The sequence below is a fragment of the Scyliorhinus torazame genome, chromosome 1, assembly GCF_047496885.1.
Source record: "Scyliorhinus torazame isolate Kashiwa2021f chromosome 1, sScyTor2.1, whole genome shotgun sequence".
NCBI lineage: Eukaryota > Metazoa > Chordata > Chondrichthyes > Carcharhiniformes > Scyliorhinidae > Scyliorhinus > Scyliorhinus torazame.
In genome coordinates, this window is record NC_092707.1 from 34620689 (window position 1) to 34642468 (window position 21780).

The 21780-nt window shown below is 46.7% G+C and overlaps 1 protein-coding gene across 3 annotated transcripts in view; it reads left to right on the forward strand.

Moving 5' to 3' along the window:
• Positions 1 to 532: 532 nt before the first annotated feature.
• trafd1 (TRAF-type zinc finger domain containing 1) overlaps positions 533 to 21780 on the forward strand; it is an 86064-nt gene continuing 64816 nt past the window's right edge. The window contains exons 1-2 of one of the 3 annotated variants that reach the window (XM_072486024.1): positions 533 to 807; positions 12369 to 12431. In XM_072486024.1, coding sequence (XP_072342125.1) covers positions 12388 to 12431 — 44 coding nt within the window. In that variant the 5' untranslated portion in view covers positions 533 to 807; positions 12369 to 12387. Of the gene's footprint in view, positions 812 to 12368; positions 12432 to 21780 lie in introns of all 3 variants that reach the window. The other 2 variants (XM_072485937.1, XM_072485849.1) reach the window with 2 other exon arrangements.

Below are 21780 nucleotides of genomic sequence, written 5' to 3' on the forward strand. Positions count from 1 at the left end.
GCAGCTGGACCCAAAAATGGGGGCAGTGCAGGAGAGCGTACACTTTCATACAGAGCCTGTTGGGTGGAGCCAGCAGGCTGGGATTTACTGTAATGACTGGAGTACACTGGCAGTTACCGTAATACATGTAATGTATGTTCAGTGGTTTACCACACCTACTCCAGCAGATTGTTTATTTATTAACAATCATCCAATTTCCCCCCTGAATGCCTTGATTGAACCTGCCTCCACCACACTCCCAGGCAGTGTATTCCACACCCTGACCACTCGCTGTGCGTGTGTAGGAAGAGCTATTCTCTCACATCGCTGTTCAACATTTTTATTTTGTGTGCGCCAACCGCAGGATCTTGCTTCCAGAGGGACCTCCCAGCCTTGTGCGGTCAGTGTCGAATCGGGTGTACGCAGTCGGATGCAGTACCATCTTGACCTTGCGAGCGTCCTTGTCAATGTCGTCGGGCCAGGGGATGGGCGGGGCGGGGCGCTCATGCGTCACCGTGATGGACGTGCGGAGCAACCTATTGCCCTCCGTGGGCGGGACTTCCGGCGCTGCCCCGCGGCCGCGTTGTTGCTGAGGCGAATAAACAGCCCGAGAGCCGGCGTCCCATCACTCAGAGGAATGTTGTCGATCGGACGGCCGTTCGGCGAAACGATGGCGTCGAATTGAGTGCGCTTCGCCGGCGTCCCGGGCCTTGTTTGGATCCTTTTCTTCCGCCTCCTTTCCACACTCTGAGGAGCTTGTTCGGCCGAGGTGCAGTGAGGGGCGACGACGCCCAGAGGAGGAAACAACTGCCTTGTTTACCGAAATCCGTATGTAAATAATGAGTCCATTTTATTTCAAACCGAATCGCCACTGCCCGACATAAATAAAAGAAACCTTTTTGTGAGGAGTTAATGTGACTACTGCCCTTGTAAATGAGAACGTTCAAATTCCGATTCCCCACCACCTCACAAAATCGAATAATTTACGAATATTTTAAAGTTTTTAATGTGCAGGTTCGAGAACCGTATGTTTGATTCTTTTTTTCTTCTTTGAAAGCTGCGACTTCCCTGTTGTCGAATGAATGGTTCCACCCGTGACGTCAGAAGGGATCCATTATTGGGATGGTTCTGATGACGTCATTGGTTGAGAAGTATCAGGGCAGGAATGTCAACCTGATCACACCTTGGCACTTCCGATTATTCAGTTAATGGTTCAGATTTAAAGTGCACCAGTTTTGTCCTGACTTTGGCTGGGTGAAAGTGTGCGCGATGTGCAGTGTCAAAATTGCGCCTGCAACTCTCAACTGCTGCTTGCTTGTGTCACCTTTTTACTCGGGACACGTTGGATTTTGACTTGGCAACTGTTTTACTTCATGTATTTTTGACTGCCTGAAGGACTCTTTCCCGAGATCCCTTTCAAAACGTCCATATGTGAAGCAGCTCCATCTTTTTATATGGCCTCTATTTTGGCTGCTAACCATTATAGAATATGATGTGGAGATAGAATATAGAATAGTACAGCCTAAAAAGGAGGATATTTAAAAAAAAACTTTAAAAAAAAAAAAAAAAAAAGAATATCCTATTATTTTTTTACCCCCAATTAAGAGGCAATTTAGTGTGGACAGTGACCCAGGGCTGGGATTGGGGGGCTCGGTGCTGCAAGGCAACAGTGCTAACCACTGCACCAACGTGTTGCCCCTCTAAAAGGACTCTTTTGAGGACTGCGCCAGACTTTTTCCTCCCTAAATCTTGAGTTTAGTTTTTTTCATTTTCATTTGTTTATTCAATTGCATTTTGAAAGTTACTGTTGAATGTGGAATCTTTAGGTTACAATTCTCTGACAGTTAATTAGAAACTGTGTACTGTTGTGAAAATTCCATGCACCTATTCATAAGAACAATAGGTCTATGAAGTGTTTGGACCCCCACAGATATTTGCATGGCTCCTGTTTCAGCAGCTACACAAAGGAAATATATTTCCAATGTGGATTTGAAGGAATGGGTTTCAAGCAGTGTATACATAACATCACAGCTATAACTGTAAATGCTTCCTGTTTTGGAAACAATGGACTTTGGGAAGAATCCCTGAAACAGTGAGGCAGTCACTGTTCTCTGGTTTCTTCCATTTAGATTTTTTTTCTACTTTAAAACATGTAGGGAATATGCCTTTCTAAATCCCAATTTTATCTCTGTATGCAGCCAGTTTTCTCTGTCTTAACATTTGCTTGAATCTTTGAATTGGTGCTGATACAGTAGCATATTTAAGTTGGGCAAGGGTGGCATGTGGCACAGTGGTTAGCACTGCTGCCTACGGTGCTGAGGACCCAGGTTTGAATCCTGGCCCTGGGTCACTGTCTGTGTGGAATTTGCACATTCTCCCCGTGTTTGCGTGGGTTTCTCCCCCACAACCCAAAAAAATGTGCAGGCTAGGTGGATTGGCCATGCTAAATTGCCCCTTGGAAAAAAAAATTGGGTATTCTAAATTTAAAAATGAAATAAGATCTGGACGAGGGAACTAAATGTAACATTTCCAAGTTTGCTGGCGACACAAAATTGGGCAGGCTTAGGAGGCTGCAAATAAGATTCCAAGTGATTTAGACAAGTTGAGTGAGTGGGCAAATCTATGGGAGATGCAGTACAATGTAGTTAAATGTGAAGTTCTATACTATGCTGTGAAAAAGACTGCATGCCAAAGAAAATAGTACATATGCTCCCCATCCGGAAACCATGGCTTAATCGAGAGATTGACTCCCTACTGAAAGCCAGGTCTGAGGCATTCCAAGTCAGGCGACACTGATCTATACAAGAAATCCAGGTACGACCTCCGGAAAGTCCGCAGGGATGCCAAGAGACTATATCAGATCAAGCTAGAGTCACAGTCTAATGTCACGGACGCTTGTGGGTTGTGGCAAGGCTTAAACAACATAATGGGCTACAAAGTGAAGCAGAACAGAATCTCCGGCAGCAGCGCACCCCTCCCTGATGAACTCAATGCATTCTATGCTCTGTTCGAGCAGGAAACCATCAAACCGTTGTCAACTGCTTCAGCAGCCCCAGACACTGCAATACCCACCGTCACAGCTTCCGAAGACAGATCGACCTTCTTGAAAGTGAGCCCTCGGAAGGCAACAGATCCTGACAGGGGAAAACAGCAGCAGCCAGAGCAGTGGCACCACGGCTGGCTCTGATGTTCAGAAGGGAGGGTCAAAGCGCAGAAGAGTAATAGTAATAGGGGACTCTATAGTCAGGGGCACAGATAGGCGCTTCTGTGGACATGAAAGAGACTCCAGGATGGTATGTTGCCTCCCTGGTGCCAGGGTCCAGGATGTCTCCGAACGGGTAGAGGGAATCCTGAAGGGGGAGGGCAAACAGGCAGAGGTCGTTGTACATATTGGTACTAACGACATAGGCAGGAAGGGGCATGAGGTCCTGCAGCAGGAGTTCAGGGAGCTAGGCAGAAAGTTAAAAGACAGGACCTCGAGGGTTGTAATCGCGGGATTACTCCCTGTGCCACGTGCCAGTGAGGCTAGAAATAGGAAGATAGAGCAGATAAACACGTGGCTAAACAGCTGGTGTAGGAGGGAGGGTTTCCATTATCTGGACCACTGGGAGCTCTTCCGGGGCAGGTGTGACCTGTATAAGATGGACGGGTTGCATCTAAACCGGAGAGGCATAAATATCCTGGCCGCGAGGTTTGCTAGTGTCACACGGGAGGGTTTAAACTAGTATGGCAGGGGGGTGGGCACAGGAGCAATAGGTCAGAAGGTGAGAGCATTGAGGGAGAACTAGGGAATAGGGACAGTGTGGCTCTGAGGCAGAGCAGACGGGGAGAAGTTGCTGAACACAGCGGGTCTGGTGGCCTGAAGTGCATATGTTTTAATGCAAGGAGCATTACAGGAAAGGCAGGTGAACTTAGAGCTTGGATTAGTACTTGGAACTATGATGTTGTTGCCATTACAGAGACCTGGTTGAGGGAAGGGCAGGATTGGCAGCTAAACGTTCCAGGATTTAGATGTTTCAGGCGGGATAGAGGGGGATGTAAAAGGGGAGGCGGAGTTGCGCTACTTGTTCGGGAGAATATCACAGCTGTACTGCGAGAGGACACCTCAGAGGGCAGTGAGGCTATATGGGTAGAGATCAGGAATAAGAAGGGTGCAGTCACAATGTTGGGGGTATACTACAGGCCTCCCAACAGCCAGCGGGAGATAGAGGAGCAGATAGGTAGACAGAGTTTGGAAAAGAGTACAAACAACAGGGTTGTGGTGATGGGAGACTTCAACTTCCCCAATATTGACTGGGACTCACTTAGTGCCAGGGGCTTAGACGGGGTGGAGTTTGTAAGGAGCATCCAGGAGGGCTTCTTAAAACAATATGTAGACAGTCCAACTAGGGAAGGGGCTGTACTGGACCTGGTATTGGGGAATGAGCCCGGCCAGGTGGTAGATGTTTCAGTAGGGGAGCATTTCGGTAACAGTGACCACAATTCAGTAAGTTTTAAAGTACTGGTGGACAAGGATAAGAGTGGTCCGAGGATGAATGTGCTAAATTGGGGGAAGGCTAATTATAACAATATTAGGCGGGAACTGAAGAACATAGATTGGGGGCGGATGTTTGAGGGCAAATCAACATCTGACATGTGGGAGGCTTTCAAGTGTCAGTTGAAAGGAATACAGGACCGGCATGTTCCTGTGAGGAAGAAAGATAAATACGGCAATTTTCGGGAACCTTGGATGACGAGTGATATTGTAGGCCTCGTCAAAAAGAAAAAGGAGGCATTTGTCAGGGCTAAAAGGCTGGGAACAGACGAAGCCTGCGTGGAATATAAGGAAAGTAGGAAGGAACTTAAGCAAGGAGTCAGGAGGGCTAGAAGGGGTCACGAAAAGTCATTGGCAAATAGGGTTAAGGAAAATCCCAAGGCTTTTTACACTTACATAAAAAGCAAGAGGGTAGCCAGGGAAAGGGTTGGCCCACTGAAGGATAGGCAAGGGAATCTATGTGTGGAGCCAGAGGAAATGGGCGAGGTACTAAATGAATACTTTGCATCAGTATTCACCAAAGAGAAGGAATTGGTCGATGTTGAGTCTGGAGAAGGGGGTGTAGATAGCCTGGGTCACATTGTGATCCAAAAAGACGAGGTGTTGGGTGTCTTAAAAAATATTAAGGTAGATAAGTCCCCAGGGCCTGATGGGATCTACCCCAGAATACTGAAGGAGGCTGGAGAGGAAATTGCTGAGGCCTTGACAGAAATCTTTGGATCCTCGCTGTCTTCAGGGGATGTCCCGGAGGACTGGAGAATAGCCAATGTTGTTCCTCTGTTTAAGAAGGGTAGCAAGGATAATCCCGGGAACTACAGGCCGGTGAGCCTTACTTCAGTGGTAGGGAAATTACTGGAGAGAATTCTTCGAGACAGGATCTACTCCCATTTGGAAGCAAATGGACGTATTAGTGAGAGGCAGCACGGTTTTGTGAAGGGGAGGTCGTGTCTCACTAACTTGATAGAGTTTTTCGAGGAGGTCACTAAGATGATTGATGCAGGTAGGGCAGTAGATGTTGTCTATATGGACTTCAGTAAGGCCTTTGACAAAGGTCCCTCATGGTAGACTAGTACAAAAGGTGAAGTCACACGGGATCAGGGGTGAGCTGGCAAGGTGGATACAGAACTGGCTAGGCCATAGAAGGCAGAGAGTAGCAATGGAGGGATGCTTTTCTAATTGGAGGGCTGTGACCAGTGGTGTTCCACAGGGATCAGTGCTGGGACCTTTGCTCTTTGTAGTATATATAAATGATTTAGAGGAAAATGTAACTGGTCTGATTAGTAAGTTTGCAGACGACACAAAGGTTGGTGGAATTGCGGATAGCGATGAGGACTGTCTGAGGATACAGCAGGATTTAGATTGTCTGGAGACTTGGGCGGAGAGATGGCAGATGGAGTTTAATCCGGACAAATGTGAGGTAATGCATTTTGGAAGGTCTAATGCAGGTAGGGAATATACAGTGAATGGTAGAACCCTCAAGAGTATTGAAAGTCAAAGAGATCTAGGAGTACAGGTCCACAGGTCATTGAAAGGGGCAACACAGGTGGAGAAGGTAGTCAAGAAGGCATACGGCATGCTTGCCTTCAATGGCCGGGGCATTGAGTATAAGAATTGGCAAGTCATGTTGCAGCTGTATAGAACCTTAGTTAGGCCACACTTGGAGTATAGTGTTCAATTCTGGTCGCCACACTACCAGAAGGATGTGGAGGCTTTAGAGAGGGTGCAGAAGAGATTTACCAGAATGTTGCCTGGTATGGAGGGCATTAGCTATGAGGAGCGATTGAATAAACTCGGTTTGTTCTCACTGGAACGAAGGAGGTTGAGGGGAGACCTGATAGAGGTATACAAAATTATGAGGGGCATAGACAGAGTGGATAGTCAGAGGCTTTTCCCCAGGGTAGAGGGGTCAATTACTAGGGGGCATAGGTTTAAGGTGAGAGGGGCAAGGTTTAGAGTAGATGTACGAGGCAAGTTTTTTACGCAGAGGGTAGTGGGTGCCTGGAACTCGCTACCGGAGGAGGTAGTGGAAGCAGGGACGATAGGGACATTTAAGGGGCATCTTGACAAATATATGAATAGAAGGATACGGACCCAGGAAGTGTAGAAGATTGTAGTTTAGTCGGGCAGCATGGTCGGCACGGGCTTGGAGGGCCGAAGGGCCTGTTCCTGTGCTGTACATTTCTTTGTTCTTTGTTGTGCACTCGGATCCTGCGCGGACCAGTTGGCAGATGTGTTCGGGAACATCTTCAACTTCTCCCTACTCCGTTCTGGGGTCCCCACCTGCTTCAAGAAGACCACCATCATACCGATGCCAATGAAGAACCAGGTAACGTGCCTCAACGACGATCGTCTGGTGGTAATGAAGTGCTTCGAGAGGTTGCTCATATCCGTTCCTGCTCTTAGAATGCCTGGATCCACTGCAATTCGCATACCTCCATAACAGGTCCACAGCAGACGCCTTCTCCTTGACCCTACACTCATCCCTGCAGCATCTTGACAACAAGGACTCCTATTCATTAACTACAGCTCTGCCTTCAACACCATAATCCCAGCCAAGCTCATATCAAAAGCTCCAAAACCTACGACTTGGCTCCTCCATTCTGCAACTGGATCCTTGAGTTTCTGACCCATAGACCACAATCAGTGAGGCTAAAGAACAACACTTCCCCCATGATAGTCCTCAATATCTGGTCCTGCAATGCTGTGTACTTAGCCCCCTACTATACTCCCTATACACACATGACTGCGTGGCAAAATTTGGCTCCCAACTCCATCTCCAAGTTACTGATGACACGACTGTAGTGGGCCGGGTCTCGAACAATGATGAGTCAGAATACAGGAGGGAGATAGAGAACCTTGTGGAGTCGTGTAACGACAACAAACTCTTTCTCAATGTCAGCAAAACTGAAAATCTGGTCATTGACTTCAGGAAGCAAAGTATTGTACACACCCGTCTGCATCAACGGGGCCGAGGTGGAGATGGTTGACAGCTTCATATTCCTAGGTGTGCACGTCACCAACAATCTGTTCTGGTGAACCCACATCGACACTACGACCAAGAAAGCGCAACAGACCTATACTTTGTCAGGAAATTTGGCATGTCCACACTGACTCTTCCCAACTTTTACAGATGCACCATAGAAAGCATCCTATCTGGCTGCATCACAGCCTGGTATGACAACTGCTCGGCCCAAGATTTGGATTTGGATTTTGTTCATTGTCATGTGTACCAAAAGTACAGTGAAAAGTATTTTTCTGCGAGTAGCTCAACAGATCATTAAGTACATGTAAGGAAATAAAAGAAAATACTTAATAGGGCAACACGAGGTACACAATGTAACTTCATAACACCGGCATCGGGTGAAGCATACAGGGGTCTAGTGTTAATAAGGTCAGTCCGTAGGAGGGTCATTTAGGAGTCTGGTGATGGTGGGGAATTAGCTGTTTTTGAATCTGTTTGTGAGTGTTCTCTGGCCGGATCGGGAGCTCCGGGGGCTGGCGTCGGTTGTTAGGCCGGGTCAGGTCCAAATAGAGCTCGGGGCTTCACGTCCGGTTTGGGCCCGATCCACTTCCGTGGAGGTCAGGTCGGGTCAAAAGGTCTCCACTGGCCTCGGAGGATATTCAAGCCTGCAAGAAAATATAAAAGGGAGAGGTTAGTAACAATGTTAGTCTTTGAATTACATTTTAGAGGAATTAGAACGATTTTAGAGGAATTAGAACGATTGTAAGATGAGTTAAAAACGGGATCTGTTAGGGAGAGCTCGCAGAGCGTCGCTATGCTCCGGAGCCATCTTGTGCATGCTCGTAAGACCGTAAGAAACTACAAAGTGTCACGTGAGAGTACCCTTTAAGAAATGGGTGTTTAAGAAGTGTACCTTTTAAGAAATGGAGCTGCTCATGTTCCTGGAGTGATGTCTGATTGTGGGTGGAGCTGAGCTCCACTTCTGCTTTTTTTTTTTTAGTTTCAGTTTGGTTGAGAAGCTTGGGTGTGTCTGTGAACTGCACTGCTGTTGATCTCTGCCATCCAAAAAACTGTCTATGGATCATTTGATGAATTCAGAAGAAGCATAAATGTTTTCAGTCTTGAATGTAAACCCTGATGTGCTCCTGTTTGGAGGTTTGTTAAGTCATTTGGATGTTAAAAAGACCGCATACAGGTTATTTAGTGTTGTATTCTTTGGGGGTGTATTTGATTTACTGGTTGCTTAAGATGTTCACTGTTTTAGAAAGGTTAATTGAGTTCATAGACCATACCTGTACAGTAAGCCGTGTGCTCCCCATACCATAATCTATTAAAAGTTGTGGGTCAGGTGAACTCCATGATACACTGTGGGATTCTCTAAACCCTGGGCCATAACAAAAGAGTCATGAACACAGCCCAGTCCATCATGTGAGCCCACCTCCTGACTCTGTCTACACCTCCCGCTGCCTCAGGAAAGTGGGCAGCATATTCAAAGATCACTCCCACCTGGGTTATTCTCTCTTCCAACTTATTCCATCGGGCAGGAGATACAAAAGTCTGAGAACACGCACTAACAGGTTCAAAAACAGCTTCTTTCCTGCTTTTACCAGACTCCTGAATTGAGTCTCTTATGGACTGAACTGATTCTTCACACCTTCTCTACTGAGTAGTACCACACTCATGCATGCTTCACCATATGCCTATGTTTATATATGTACATTGTGTATTTTATGTTTGCCCTGTGTATTTTCTTTTCATGTACAGAATTATCTGTTTCAACTGTATGCAAAACAATACTTTTCACTGTACCTCAGTACACGTGACAAACAAATCCAATCCAAAACCGTAATGAAGAGTATTATTTGAATGGTGATAGATTGGGAAGTGTGGATATACAAAGGGATCTGGGTGTCCTTGTAAACCAGTAAATGGAAGTGGAGAGGCAGATGGAGCAAGCAAACAGAAAGGTAAATGACATGTTGGCCTTTCATTGCAAGAGGATTTGAGTTCCGAACTCTTTACTGCAGTTATACAGGGTCTTGCTGAGACCACATCTGGAGCGTTGCGTGCAGTTTGTGCTCCCTACCTAGGAAAGGATATGCTTGCCATAGAGTGCAGTGGAGGTTCATTAGGCTGGTACCGAGGTTGGCGAGACTGTCCTATGAGGAGAGTTTGGTTTGACTAGGCCTGTATTCATTGTAATTTTGAAGACTAAGAGGCAATCTGATTGAATGTATAAAATTCTAACCAGGCTGGAGTTAGCACTGTTGCTTCACAGCGTCAGGGACCAGGTTTGATTCCGTCTTGGGTCACTGTGCAGAGTCTGCTCGCTCTCCCTGTGTCTGTGTGGGTTTCCTCTGGGTGCTCCGGTTTCCTCCCAAAAGTCCCAAAAGACGTGCTGTTAGGTGAATTGGACATTCTGAATTCTCCCTCGGCGTACCTGAACAGGTGCCGGAGTGTGCAAATAGGGGATTTTCACAGCTTCATTACAGTGTAAATGGAAGCCTACTTGTGACACCAGTACAGATTATTAAACTAGATGCAGAGAGGATGTTTTCCCTGGTTGGGTAACCTGGAACAAGGGGATCCAGTCTCAGGATATGGGGTAGACCATTTAGGGCTGAAATGAGGAAAGATTTCTTCACTCAAAGAGTAGTTGGTGAACCTGTGGAATTCGGAACGTTGTGGAGGCAAAGTCACAGTGTATTCAAGAAAGATTTTTAAAAAGATTTTAACGGAATCCAGGAATATGAGGAGAAAGGAATGTGAGTTTTTGAGATATAGGATCATCCAGGATCATATTGAATGGCGGAGCAGGATCAAAGTGCTGAATGACTACTCTTGCTCCTAGTTTATAGATACTGCTCCTACTTTCTGTTGTTTATGCAGAACCATGCACCAAAATGAATCGGCACTTGCAGCATTGATTGAGAAGAAGAATATTGAGGATGATATTCTGTGACGATTCCTCATGATGAACTGTTTACAGACAGTAGCACCTTTAACCATCCCTATGTGTGAGCCCATTTGGTCAAAGTATTGGAACACTCTTGCTTAATCAACTTCACCCTAGCACCTTCAATGAAAAGACAAAAGAAAATTTGGCTCACTTGTTTTATTGAACCACCTTTTACTCCAGTGCCTCCCTGCCATATATCAGTTGTGAATATCAAATTCAGCACAAACCTGAGATGACAAGGGATCTACATGGCTTCTATGGTTCAGCTTCATGTAATGCATTCACCTGCGTTAGGGAGTCCTTCACCCATTAGTGCTTCCTCCATGAGAGGTGAAGGGCCTGTAAGGTGAAATCCATTAGACCAGCTACATCCCTTTTCCTCTGCATGTAGCCATCAACTACTTTCATGAGGTAAATGCAATGAATGATCTAATAATATTTAACTTGGATTATCAAAGACACTGGTGCAAAATGAGTGGAAACATTTTTGGTCTCCGTGGTTCCTTTTGAACTGATAAACATTTTCAGATGGAAGAAACCTTTCCTTAATTAGATAACTAAGTGTAATTGCTCACAGGATTAACAAGATCCTATAGCAAAATTATTCCCTTGAAAACTTGCATAAAGTAATACGAAACTGTAAACAGTCTTTGTGTGCTAAACACAATCCTTTATTGAGTGAGTCCTTTTAAATATTGACAACCCTAAAATCCTGGCTCTTGGTAGTGCTTTAAATATTATTCAAGTGGGTGGCTTGTATTTGTTCTTTTTGATACTTTTGGAAATTTGTAGACTTCTGGGTGCGATCAGTCTTCCTGGAATTAAGCCAGATAGCCCCGCTGAGTGCTCCGTCCTGAATTTCCAGGAAAAGGAAACTGAATGTAGAACTTATGTAAATTGAGCTCATTTTTATTACTTGGAGATGATAACATTGTTACTGTGGTGAAGACGCTCCACCAGTGTTTCTTTGGTGAGAAGTGACTGATGTCGATGTTTTGTTACTGTAATATAGGTAATTGGGTGATGGTCAATGACGAGCAAACGTAGTTGCAGCTAGCTGGAACAGTAGCTGTACGAACGTTTTTAAGTAACCAGCTGCTACCCAGAGCCAGCTGCTGGTTAGGTAGAATTGTTGACCCCAGCTGGAAATTCTGCAGTTGGCTGCTTGTCATGTGAAGGCATTTCGGATAAACAGAAATTCGACCTTTTGTGAGTTTCTGCATGCACTTAAGCCTGGATCCTGAGTTTTTAAGTAAACTTGACACTCGTTGGATTTGATCGTTTGTTTGGGTGACTTTGGCATGATGCTTGTCACATGGATTGATGGGGGTAGACTTGTGCCTGTTGTTATCTTATATGTTTTTATGTCTCCTGCACTGAGGAAGGAACGAGTGGCGCCAAGGCACTACCTGTAGGAGTAAATCCGAACAAGGAGGCTGCTTTCATTTATTTCTTGGAAGTAGTGGTGGGTTAACTTTGAAAAAGAAGTCCAGCCTGAATTGCTAGGGCAGATTGTGTAGTAGAGACACCCCAAGAGTGAAATAATGGAGCAATTAAAATGCATTATTGAGTCTAGCTGTTCAAGTCTTTGAGTTGTCACTGCCCAGTCAGTGGAAATGATGAATAAAACTTGGGTATTTTCCCACTGTGAAGGTGGGTCAACCTCACCTGTTGCCTACTAAACTCTGGCTTAAGATGTAAATTGTTGGAAGACTGGGGCCATCCCTTTGATTGGGAAATAGTGCTGGAGGTGAAGGGCGAGACTAAAGAAATCAAAGCCTGATCTAAAAGAACTTTGCCCTCTATTCATTTGATGTTGGCTTGTATTGTTTTTACCAGTGTGCTTTATTTTTGTCACTTCACAATTTCTCAGATCTTTCCTAGCAGCTAAACCTTTTTAAAGTACTCAATAAGTTGTCTGTTTTGTTTTGTAGGTTTTGAAAAAGAGCAAAGATGTCTGAAGATCAGGCTGAGGAAACTCTGCTCTGTGCCAACTGGTAAGGCACTAGCTTCGACCTGATTACTTCAACAAATTGCAGTCTTTAAATGCAGCTTTGTTATGCTTCTGTTTACAAGCTTGGTTTCTGGGTGAAGCCTGTGGAGTAACTTAGGACTTAGTCATGCCAACCGAAGGAAACTCAGAGTTGAATTAGATATTTAAGACATTTTTTACTGCAGCTGCATAGGGCCTTCTGAGACAACACCTGGAGTATCATGGATAGTTTTGGTCTCCTAATTTGAAAAAGTTATAATTGCTTGGAAGCCATTCAGAGAAGGTTCACTTGATTAATTCCTGGATGAAGGGAAGTTGATTAGGTTAGGTCTACACCCATTGGAGGTGAGGTGATCTTATTGAAACATATAAGATCTTAAGAGGGTGGATGTTGAGAGGTTGTTTCATCTTGTGGGGGAACTAGAACTCTATATAGTTTAAGAATTGGACTGAGATGAGCAGAACCTTTTTTCTCTGGGGTGTTGGTGTATGGGATTCTCTTCCCAGAAAGTAATGGAGGCTGGGTCTTTTAATTTATTCACAGCTGAATTAGATAGACTTTTGATGGACATGGGAGTCAAGGGTAATTTTTTTTTGGGGGGGCGGGGTGCAGACAGGAAGATGGAGTTGAGACAACAACCAGGTCAGCCATGATTTTATTGAATGGTGGAGCAGGCTGGAAGGGCAAATTGGCCTACTTGTGCTCCATTTCTATGTAAGGGCATAAGGCAGAAGACTTGATATACTTTTGTTAATGGGAATGTTCCTCAAGCAATTGGTATCGAACCATTCATAAGGTTATTTAAGTACTGACCTTTGGCCCACAAAAAAATGCAGGTTCATTCTTTATAAATGCAAGTTGTGAGGCTGCATGTGGCGCAGCGGTTAGCACTGGGACTGCGGCGCTGAGGACCTGGGTTCAAATCCGTGTGGAGTTTGCACATTCTCCCCATGTCTGTGTGGGTTTCACCCCCACAACCCAAAAATGTGCAGGTTAGGTGGATTGGCCACGCTAAAATTGCCCCTTAATTGGGAAAACAAAATAATAGGGTACTCTAAATTTATTTTTAAAAATTAAATGCAAGTTGATCTGTTGTTAGTCCCCATGATGTCGTAGGACCAAATGGCCTCCTGTTGCTCCTATGTTTCTCGTGGTTGAGCAGGGGATAAGATTGGTCCTGAGTTTATAGCAGGGAGTTGATGACTTTTGTCTTCTCAACTGAAATTGTGGTGCAAGCAGCACTGGACATCAGGCAATAAGCTAGTCAACACAGACAATGGAGGCATCCAAAGGAATGGTGGAGTGGACATGTTTCCTTAAAAGCACATGAAAAGAAGAGTCGTGGAAGTAGTGAAATGTGGCAAAAAAAAAGTTGAGAAGATGGAAGCTGCAAAATTAAGAAATTTTCACGAGCTAAAGGACAAAGTGTAGGAGTTTAAAATGGTCCACTGAATCTTTTTTTTTAATAAATATTTTATTGAAAATTTTTGGTCAACCAACACAGTACATTGTGCATCCTTTACACAATATTATAACAGCACAAATAACAATGACCTATTTTATATAAGCAAAAAACAAAAAATGAATAAATATTAAATAACAAAAATGAAAACTAGCCCTAATTGGCAACTGCCTTGTCACAAGTTACACCCCCCCCCCCCCCCCCCCCCCCCCCAAATCCTGGGCTGCTGCTGCTGCCTTCTTTTTCCCCTTCCATCTATCTATCCGCAAGGTATTCGACGAACGGTTGCCACCGCCTGGTGAACCCTTGAGCCGACCCCCTTAGGACGAACTTAATCCGCTCTAGCTTTATAAACCCCGCCATGTCATTTATCCAGGTCTCCACCCCCGGGGGCTTGGCTTCCTTCCACATTAGCAATATCCTGCGCCGGGCTACTAGGGACGCAAAGGCCAAAACATCGGCCTCTCTCGCCTCCTGCACTCCCGGCTCTTGTGCTACCCCAAATATAGCCAACCCCCAGCTTGGTTCGACCCGGACCCCCACTACTTTTGAAAGCACCTTTGTCACCCCCATCCAAAACCCCCGTAGTGCCGGGCATGACCAAAACATATGGGTATGATTCGCTGGGCTTCTCGAGCACCTCGCACACCTATCCTCCACCCCAAAAAATTTACTGAGCCGCGCTCCTGTCATATGCGCCCTGTGTAATACCTTAAACTGAATCAGGCTTAGCCTGGCACACGAGGACGACGTGTTTACCCTACTTAGGGCATCCGCCCACAGCCCCTCCTCGATCTCCTCCCCCAGCTCTTCTTCCCATTTCCCTTTTAGTTCATCTACCATAGTCTCCCCTTCGTCCCTCATTTCCCTATATATATCTGACACCTTACCATCCCCCACCCATGTCTTTGAGATCACTCTGTCCTGCACCTCTTGTGTCGGGAGCTACGGAAAATCCCTCACCTGTTGCCTCGCAAAAGCCCTCAGTTGCATATACCTGAATGCATTCCCTTGGGGCAACCCATATTTCTCGGTCAGCGCTCCCAGACTCGCGAACTTCCCATCCACAAATAGATCTTTCAGTTGCGTTATTCCTGCTCTTTGCCACATTCCATATCCCCCATCCATTCCCCCCGGGGCAAACCTATGGTTGTTTCTTATCGGGGACCCCCCAAAGCTCCAGTCTTTCCCCTATGCCGTCTCCACTGTCCCCAAATCTTCAGTGTAGCTACCACCACCGGGCTTGTGGTGTAGTTCCTCGGTGAGAACGGCAATGGGGCTGTCACCATAGCCTGCAGGCTAGTCCCCCTACAGGACGCCCTCTCTAATCTCTTCCACGCCTTTCCCTCCTCCTCTCCCATCCACTTACTCACCATTGAAATATTAGCGGCCCAATAGTACTCACTTAGGCTCGGTAGTGCCAGCCCCCCCCTATCCCTGCTACGCTGTAAGAATCCCTTCCTCACTCTCGGAGTCTTCCCGGCCCAAACAAAACCCATGATGCTCTTTTCAATCCTTTTAAAAAAAGCCTTCGTGATCACCACCGGGAGGCACTGAAACACAAAGAGGAATCTCGGGAGGACCACCATCTTAACAGCCTGCACCCTCCCTGCCATTGACAGGGCTACCATATCCCATCTCTTGAAATCTTCCTCCATCTGTTCCACCAACCGCGTTAAATTTAACCTGTGCAGTGTGCCCCAATTCTTAGCTATCTGGATCCCCAGGTAACGAAAGTCTCTTGTTACCTTCCTCAACGGTAGGTCCTCTATTTCTCTACTCTGCTCCCCAGGATGCACCACAAACAGCTCACTCTTCCCCATGTTCAATTTATACCCTGAAAAATCCCCAAACTCCCCAAGTATCCGCATTATTTCTGGCATCCCCTCCGCCGGATCCGCCACATATAGTAGCAGATCGTCCGCATACAAAGATACCCGGTGTTCTTCTCCTCCCCTAAGTACTCCCCTCCACTTCTTGGAACCCCTCAGCGCTTTTGCCAGGGGCTCAATCGCCAGTGCAAACAGTAATGGGGACAGAGGGCATCCCTGCCTTGTCCCTCTATGGAGCCGAAAATATGCCGATCCCCGTCCATTCGTGACCACACTCGCCACTGGGGCCCTATACAATAGCTGCACCCATCTAACATACCCCTCTCCAAAACCAAATCTCCTCAACACCTCCCACAAATAATCCCATTCCACTCTATCAAATGCTTTCTCGGTATCCATCGCCACTACTATCTCTGTTTCACCCTCTGGTGGGGCCATCATCATTACCCCTAACAGCCTCCGTATATTCGTGTTCAGCTGTCTCCCCTTCACAAACCCAGTTTGGTCCTCGTGAACCACCCCCGGGACACATTCCTCTATTCTCATTGCCATTACCTTGGCCAGGACCTTGGCATCCACATTTAGGAGGGAAATTGGTCTGTAGGACCCGCATTGTAGCGGGTCCTTTTCCTTCTTTAAGAGAAGCGATATCGTTGCTTCAGACATAGTCGGGGGCAGTTGTCCCCTTTCCTTTGCCTCATTAAAGGTCCTCGTCAGTACCGGGGCGAGCAAGTCCAAATATTTTCTATAAAATTCGACTGGGAATCCGTCCGGTCCCGGGGCCTTTCCCGTCTGCATGCTCCTAATTCCTTTCACCACTTCTTCTACCTCGATCTGTGCTCCCAGTCCCACCCTTTCCTGCTCTTTCATCTTGGGAATTTCCAGCCGATCCAAAAAGTCCATCATTCTCTCCCTCCCATCCGGGGGTTGAGCTTCATATAATTTTTTATAAAATGTCTTGAACACTTCATTCACTCTCTCCGCTCCCCGCTCCATCTCTCCTTCCTCGTCCCTCACTCCCCCTATTTCCCTCGCTGCTCCCCTTTTCCTCAATTGGTGTGCCAGCAACCTGCTCGCCTTCTCCCCATATTCATACTGTACACCCTGTGCCTTCCTCCATTGTGCCTCTGCAGTGCCTGTAGTCAGCAAGTCAAATTCCACATGCAGCCTTTGCCTTTCCCTGTACAATCCCTCCTCCGGTGCTTCCGCATATTCTCTGTCCACCCTCAAAAGTTCTTGCAGCAACCGCTCCCGTTCCTTACTCTCCTGCTTCCCTTTATGTGCCCTTATTGATATCAGCTCCCCCCTAACCACCGCCTTCAACGCCTCCCAGACCACTCCCACCTGGACCTCCCCATTGTCATTGAGTTCCAAGTACTTTTCAATACATCCCCTCACCCTTAGACACACCCCCTCATCCGCCATTAGTCCCATGTCCATTCTCCAGGGTGGGCGCCCTCCTGTTTCCTCCCCTATCTCCAAGTCCACCCAGTGTGGGGCGTGATCCGAAATGGCTATAGCCGTATACTCCGTTCCCCTCACCTTCGGGATCAATGCCCTACCCAGCACGAAAAAGTCTATGCGCGAATAGACTTTATGGACATAGGAGAAAAACGAGAACTCCTTACTCCTAGGTCTACTGAATCTCCACGGGTCCACACCTCCCATCTGCTCCATAAAATCCTTAAGCACCTTGGCTGCTGCCGGCCTCCTTCCAGTCCTGGACTTCGACCTATCCAGCCCTGGTTCCAACACCGTGTTAAAGTCTCCCCCCATTATCAGCTTTCCCGTCTCCAGGTCCGGAATGCGTCCTAGCATCCGCCTCATAAAATTGGCATCATCCCAGTTCGGGGCATACACGTTTACCAAAACCACCGTCTCTCCCTGTAGTTTGCCACTCGCCATCACGTATCTGCCCCCGTTATCCGCCACTATAGTCTTTGCCTCGAACATAACCCGCTTCCCCACTAATATAGCCACCCCCCTGTTTTTCGCATCTAGCCCCGAATGGAACACCTGCCCCACCCACCCTTTGCGCAGCCTAACCTGGTCTATCAGTTTCAGGTGCGTTTCCTGTAACATAACCACATCTGCTTTAAGTTTCTTAAGGTGTGCGAGTACCCGTGCCCTCTTTATCGGCCCGTTGAGCCCTCTCACGTTCCACGTGATCAGCCGAGTTGGGGGGCTTCCCACCCCCCCCCCTTGCCGATTAGCCATCATCTTTTTCCAGCTTCTCACCCAGTTCCCACGCAGCTGTATCTCCCCCAGGCGGTGCCCCCCCGCCCATCCTCTCCCGTACCCGCTCCCCCCTTTCCCCAGCAGCAGCAACCCAGTAATTCCCCCCTCCCACCCCCCCCCGCTAGACCCCCCGCTAGCGTAATTACTCCCCCCATGTTGCTCCCAGAAGTCAGCAAACTCTGGCTGACCTCGGCTTCCCCCCGTGACCACGGCTCGCACCGTGCGACGCCCCCTCCTTCCTGCTTCTCTATTCCCGCCATAATTATCATAGCGCGGGAGCCAAGCCCGCGCTTCTCCCTTGGCCCCGCCCCCCATGGCCAACGCCCCATCTCCTCTCCCTCCCCCCATCACCCCTTGTGGGAGAGAGAAAAGTTACCACACCGCAGGATTAGAACATAAAACCCCTCTTCGCCCCCCCCATTCGCCCCACCACTTTGTCCAAACGTTCTTTTTAATAATCCACTCATTCCAGTTTTTCTTCTACAATAAAAGTCCACGCTTCATCCGCCGTCTCAAAGTAGTGGTGCCTCCCTTGATATGTGACCCACAGTCTTGCCGGTTGCAGCATTCCAAATTTTATCTTCCTTTTATGAAGCACCGCCTTGGCCCGATTAAAGCTCGCCCTCCTTCTCGCCACCTCCGCACTCCAGTCTTGATAAACGCGGATCACCGCATTCTCCCATTTACTGCTCCGAGTTTTCTTCGCCCATCTAAGGACTATTTCTCTATCCTTAAAACGGAGGAATCTCACCACTATGGCTCTGGGAGTTTCTCCTGCTCTCGGTCCTCGCGCCATAACTCGGTATGCTCCCTCCACCTCCAACGGACCCGCCGGGGCCTCCGCTCCCATTAACGAGTGCAGCATCGTGCTCACATATGCCCCGACGTCCGCACCCTCCACACCTTCAGGAAGACCAAGAATCCTCAGGTTGTTCCTCCTTGCGTTGTTTTCCAGTGCCTCCAACCTCTCCACACATCGTTTCTGATGTGCCTCCTGTATCTCCGTCTTCACCACCAGGCCCTGTATATCGTCCTCATTCTCGGCTGCCTTCGCCTTCACGACCCGAAGCTCCCGCTCCTGGGTCTTTTGTTCCTCCTTTAGCCCTTCAATCGCCTGTAGTATCGGGGCCAACAGCTCTTTCTTCATTTCCTTTTTTATCTCTTCCACGCAGCATTTCAAGAACTCTTGTTGTTCAGGGCCCCATGTGAAACTGCCACCTTCCGACGCCATCTTGGTTTTTGCTTGCCTTCCTTGCCGCTGTTCCAAAGGATCCGCTGCAATCCGGCCACTTTCCTCTCCTTTTTCCATCCGTGTCCAGGGGGAATTCCCTTCTGGTTTACCGCACGGTGTTTTTAGCCGTTAAAATTGCCGTTGGGGCTCCTATCAAGAGCCCAAAAGTCCGTTTCACCGGGAGCTGCCGAAACGTGCGACTCAGCTGGTCATCGCCGCACCCGGAAGTTCACTGAATCTTTTTTTAAAAATAAAATTAAAGTACCCAATTATTTTTTTCCAAATAAGGGGCAATTTAAATGGGCAATCCACCTAACTTGCACATCCTTTGGGTTGTGGGGATCAAACCCACGCAGGCATGGGCAGAATGTGCAAAATCCACACACAGTGGGCCGGGATCGAACCCAGGTCCTCACCGCTGTAGGCAGCAGTGCTAACCGCTACGTCACTCTGCTGCCCCTCCACTGAATATTTTCAAAACATTTCATGAAGCTGGGATTAACTATCAGAGCTATTGATTGCTCTATATGTTCATTTTACTGTGGAATAAAGCAGCGTAATCATTCAACTCAAATTGCGCCGTATTCAGTGGTAAGACCACCCTCCTCCGGGAAATAATGAAGAAATATTCATGCAAACGTCACAGCCACTTCGGATCACAAAGAATGTGATTACCACAGGTTCTGCTGTCATACACAGAGACAAGGCATTGAGGGCAAGCTTCCACAAAAGGAAGATGCACAAAGAATGGGAGCAACTGGTGCTTTTGAATATATGTACATCAGAAGATATTTATTATCATTAATAATGAAACCTGGTGGAGGTTGGAGTTCTTTGGAATGTTTTGGTGATCTCTTATTTTTTTAACTTCTCCATTACTAGTTTGCTGATGACAAAACTGGGTGGAATTATGAGGAGGATGCAAGGTGGCTTCAAGGTGATTTAGACAAGTTGAGTGAGTGGACAAACACACGGCAGATGCAGTGCAATGTGGTTAAATGTGAAGTTACAATATGGTGTGGAAATCGGAAAGGAAGAGTATTATTTAAATGATGATATATTGAAAAGTGTGGATGTACAAAAGGGATCTACAAGGGTGTCCTTGTATACCACGCAATGAAAGTGGAAAGGCAGGTGCAGCAAGCAATCGGAAAGGTAAATGGTAGGGAAGATATTATCAATGATGGGTGTGTCCAGAACCAGGGGTCACAGTCTGAGGATTCAGGGTAAACCATTTCGGACAGAACCATTTCACCCTAAGAGTGGTGAGCCTGTGGAATTCATTATCACAGGAAGTAGTTGATGCTAAAACATTGAATATAATCAAGAGGCGGCTAGATATAGCACTTGGGGAGAATGGGATCAAAGGCTATGGGGAGAAAGCAGGATTAGGCTATTGAGTTGGATGTGATAAATGGCGGAGCAGGCTTGAAGAGCCAAAAGTCCTCCTGCTCCTATCTTCTATGTATATTGGCCTTCATTCCAAGAGAATTTGAGTTCAGAAGTGGATATGTCTTACTACAGTTACAGGATCTTTGTGAGACCACACCTGGAGTACTGCATGGAGTTTTGGCCTCCCTACCAAAGAAAGGATATGCTCGCCATAGAGAGTGCAGTGGAGGCTCACTAAGCTGATACATAGGTTGGCAGGACTCCTATGCGGAGTGATTGATTCGATGGGGCCTGTATTCGCTGAAATTTGGAAGGATAAGAGGAGATCTGATTGAAATGTATAAAATTCTAACCGGGCTGGACAAGATGCAGAAAGGATTTGGGGAATCTAGAAAGAGGTAGGCCATTTAGGACTGGAAAAAGGAACGATTTCTTCACTCAGCGGTTTGAAGCTGTGGAATTCTTTACCACAACATTGTGGAGGTCAAGTTATTAAATGTATTCAAGAAAGAAGTTTTTATTGATTTAATGGCATCAAGGGATATGGGGAGAAAGCAAGAATATGGCATTGAGAAGAGGATTAGCCCTGATCATATTGAATGGTGGCGCAGGCTCAAAGGGTGAATGGCCTACTCCTGCTCCTAGTTTTTAATTTTTCTATTAATGTCGCTGATCTCATTAGAGAAAGAAAAGAACAACTTTGGTTGTTGCTGAGACCAATGGGTAATTAAGATTATCCAGTTAAAGTGGAAGTTTGTGTAAATCCCCAGATTAATCATCAGCATTTATCGAGCTTTGGTAACCCTTCCCAACCAATTTCAATGCTCAACTTAACAAGATGATAGCTCATTATTTTGGAATAAAAAAGGATCAACAGAGAGAATTATGAAATTGTGTTCGGAAAACAAAGATAGTTTAAGGGATTTATATTTGTTTTAAAAAAAATAAATATATTTATTAAAGTTTTTTTAACAATTCTTCTCCCTTACAAACAATAACCCCCCCCCCCGGGTAACAAAAAAAAACAGAAATCGCGCAGAGCAAGATATATACATGGCAAAATGATATATTTACACAGCTTTGTACACTGGCCCTCACCAGTACGTGCCAGTTTCCCCAACCCTTCATGTTATCTCTTGCTCATCCACCCTCCCAGGCAGCCTTCTCCCCCCCCCCCCCCCCCCCCCCCCCCCAAGG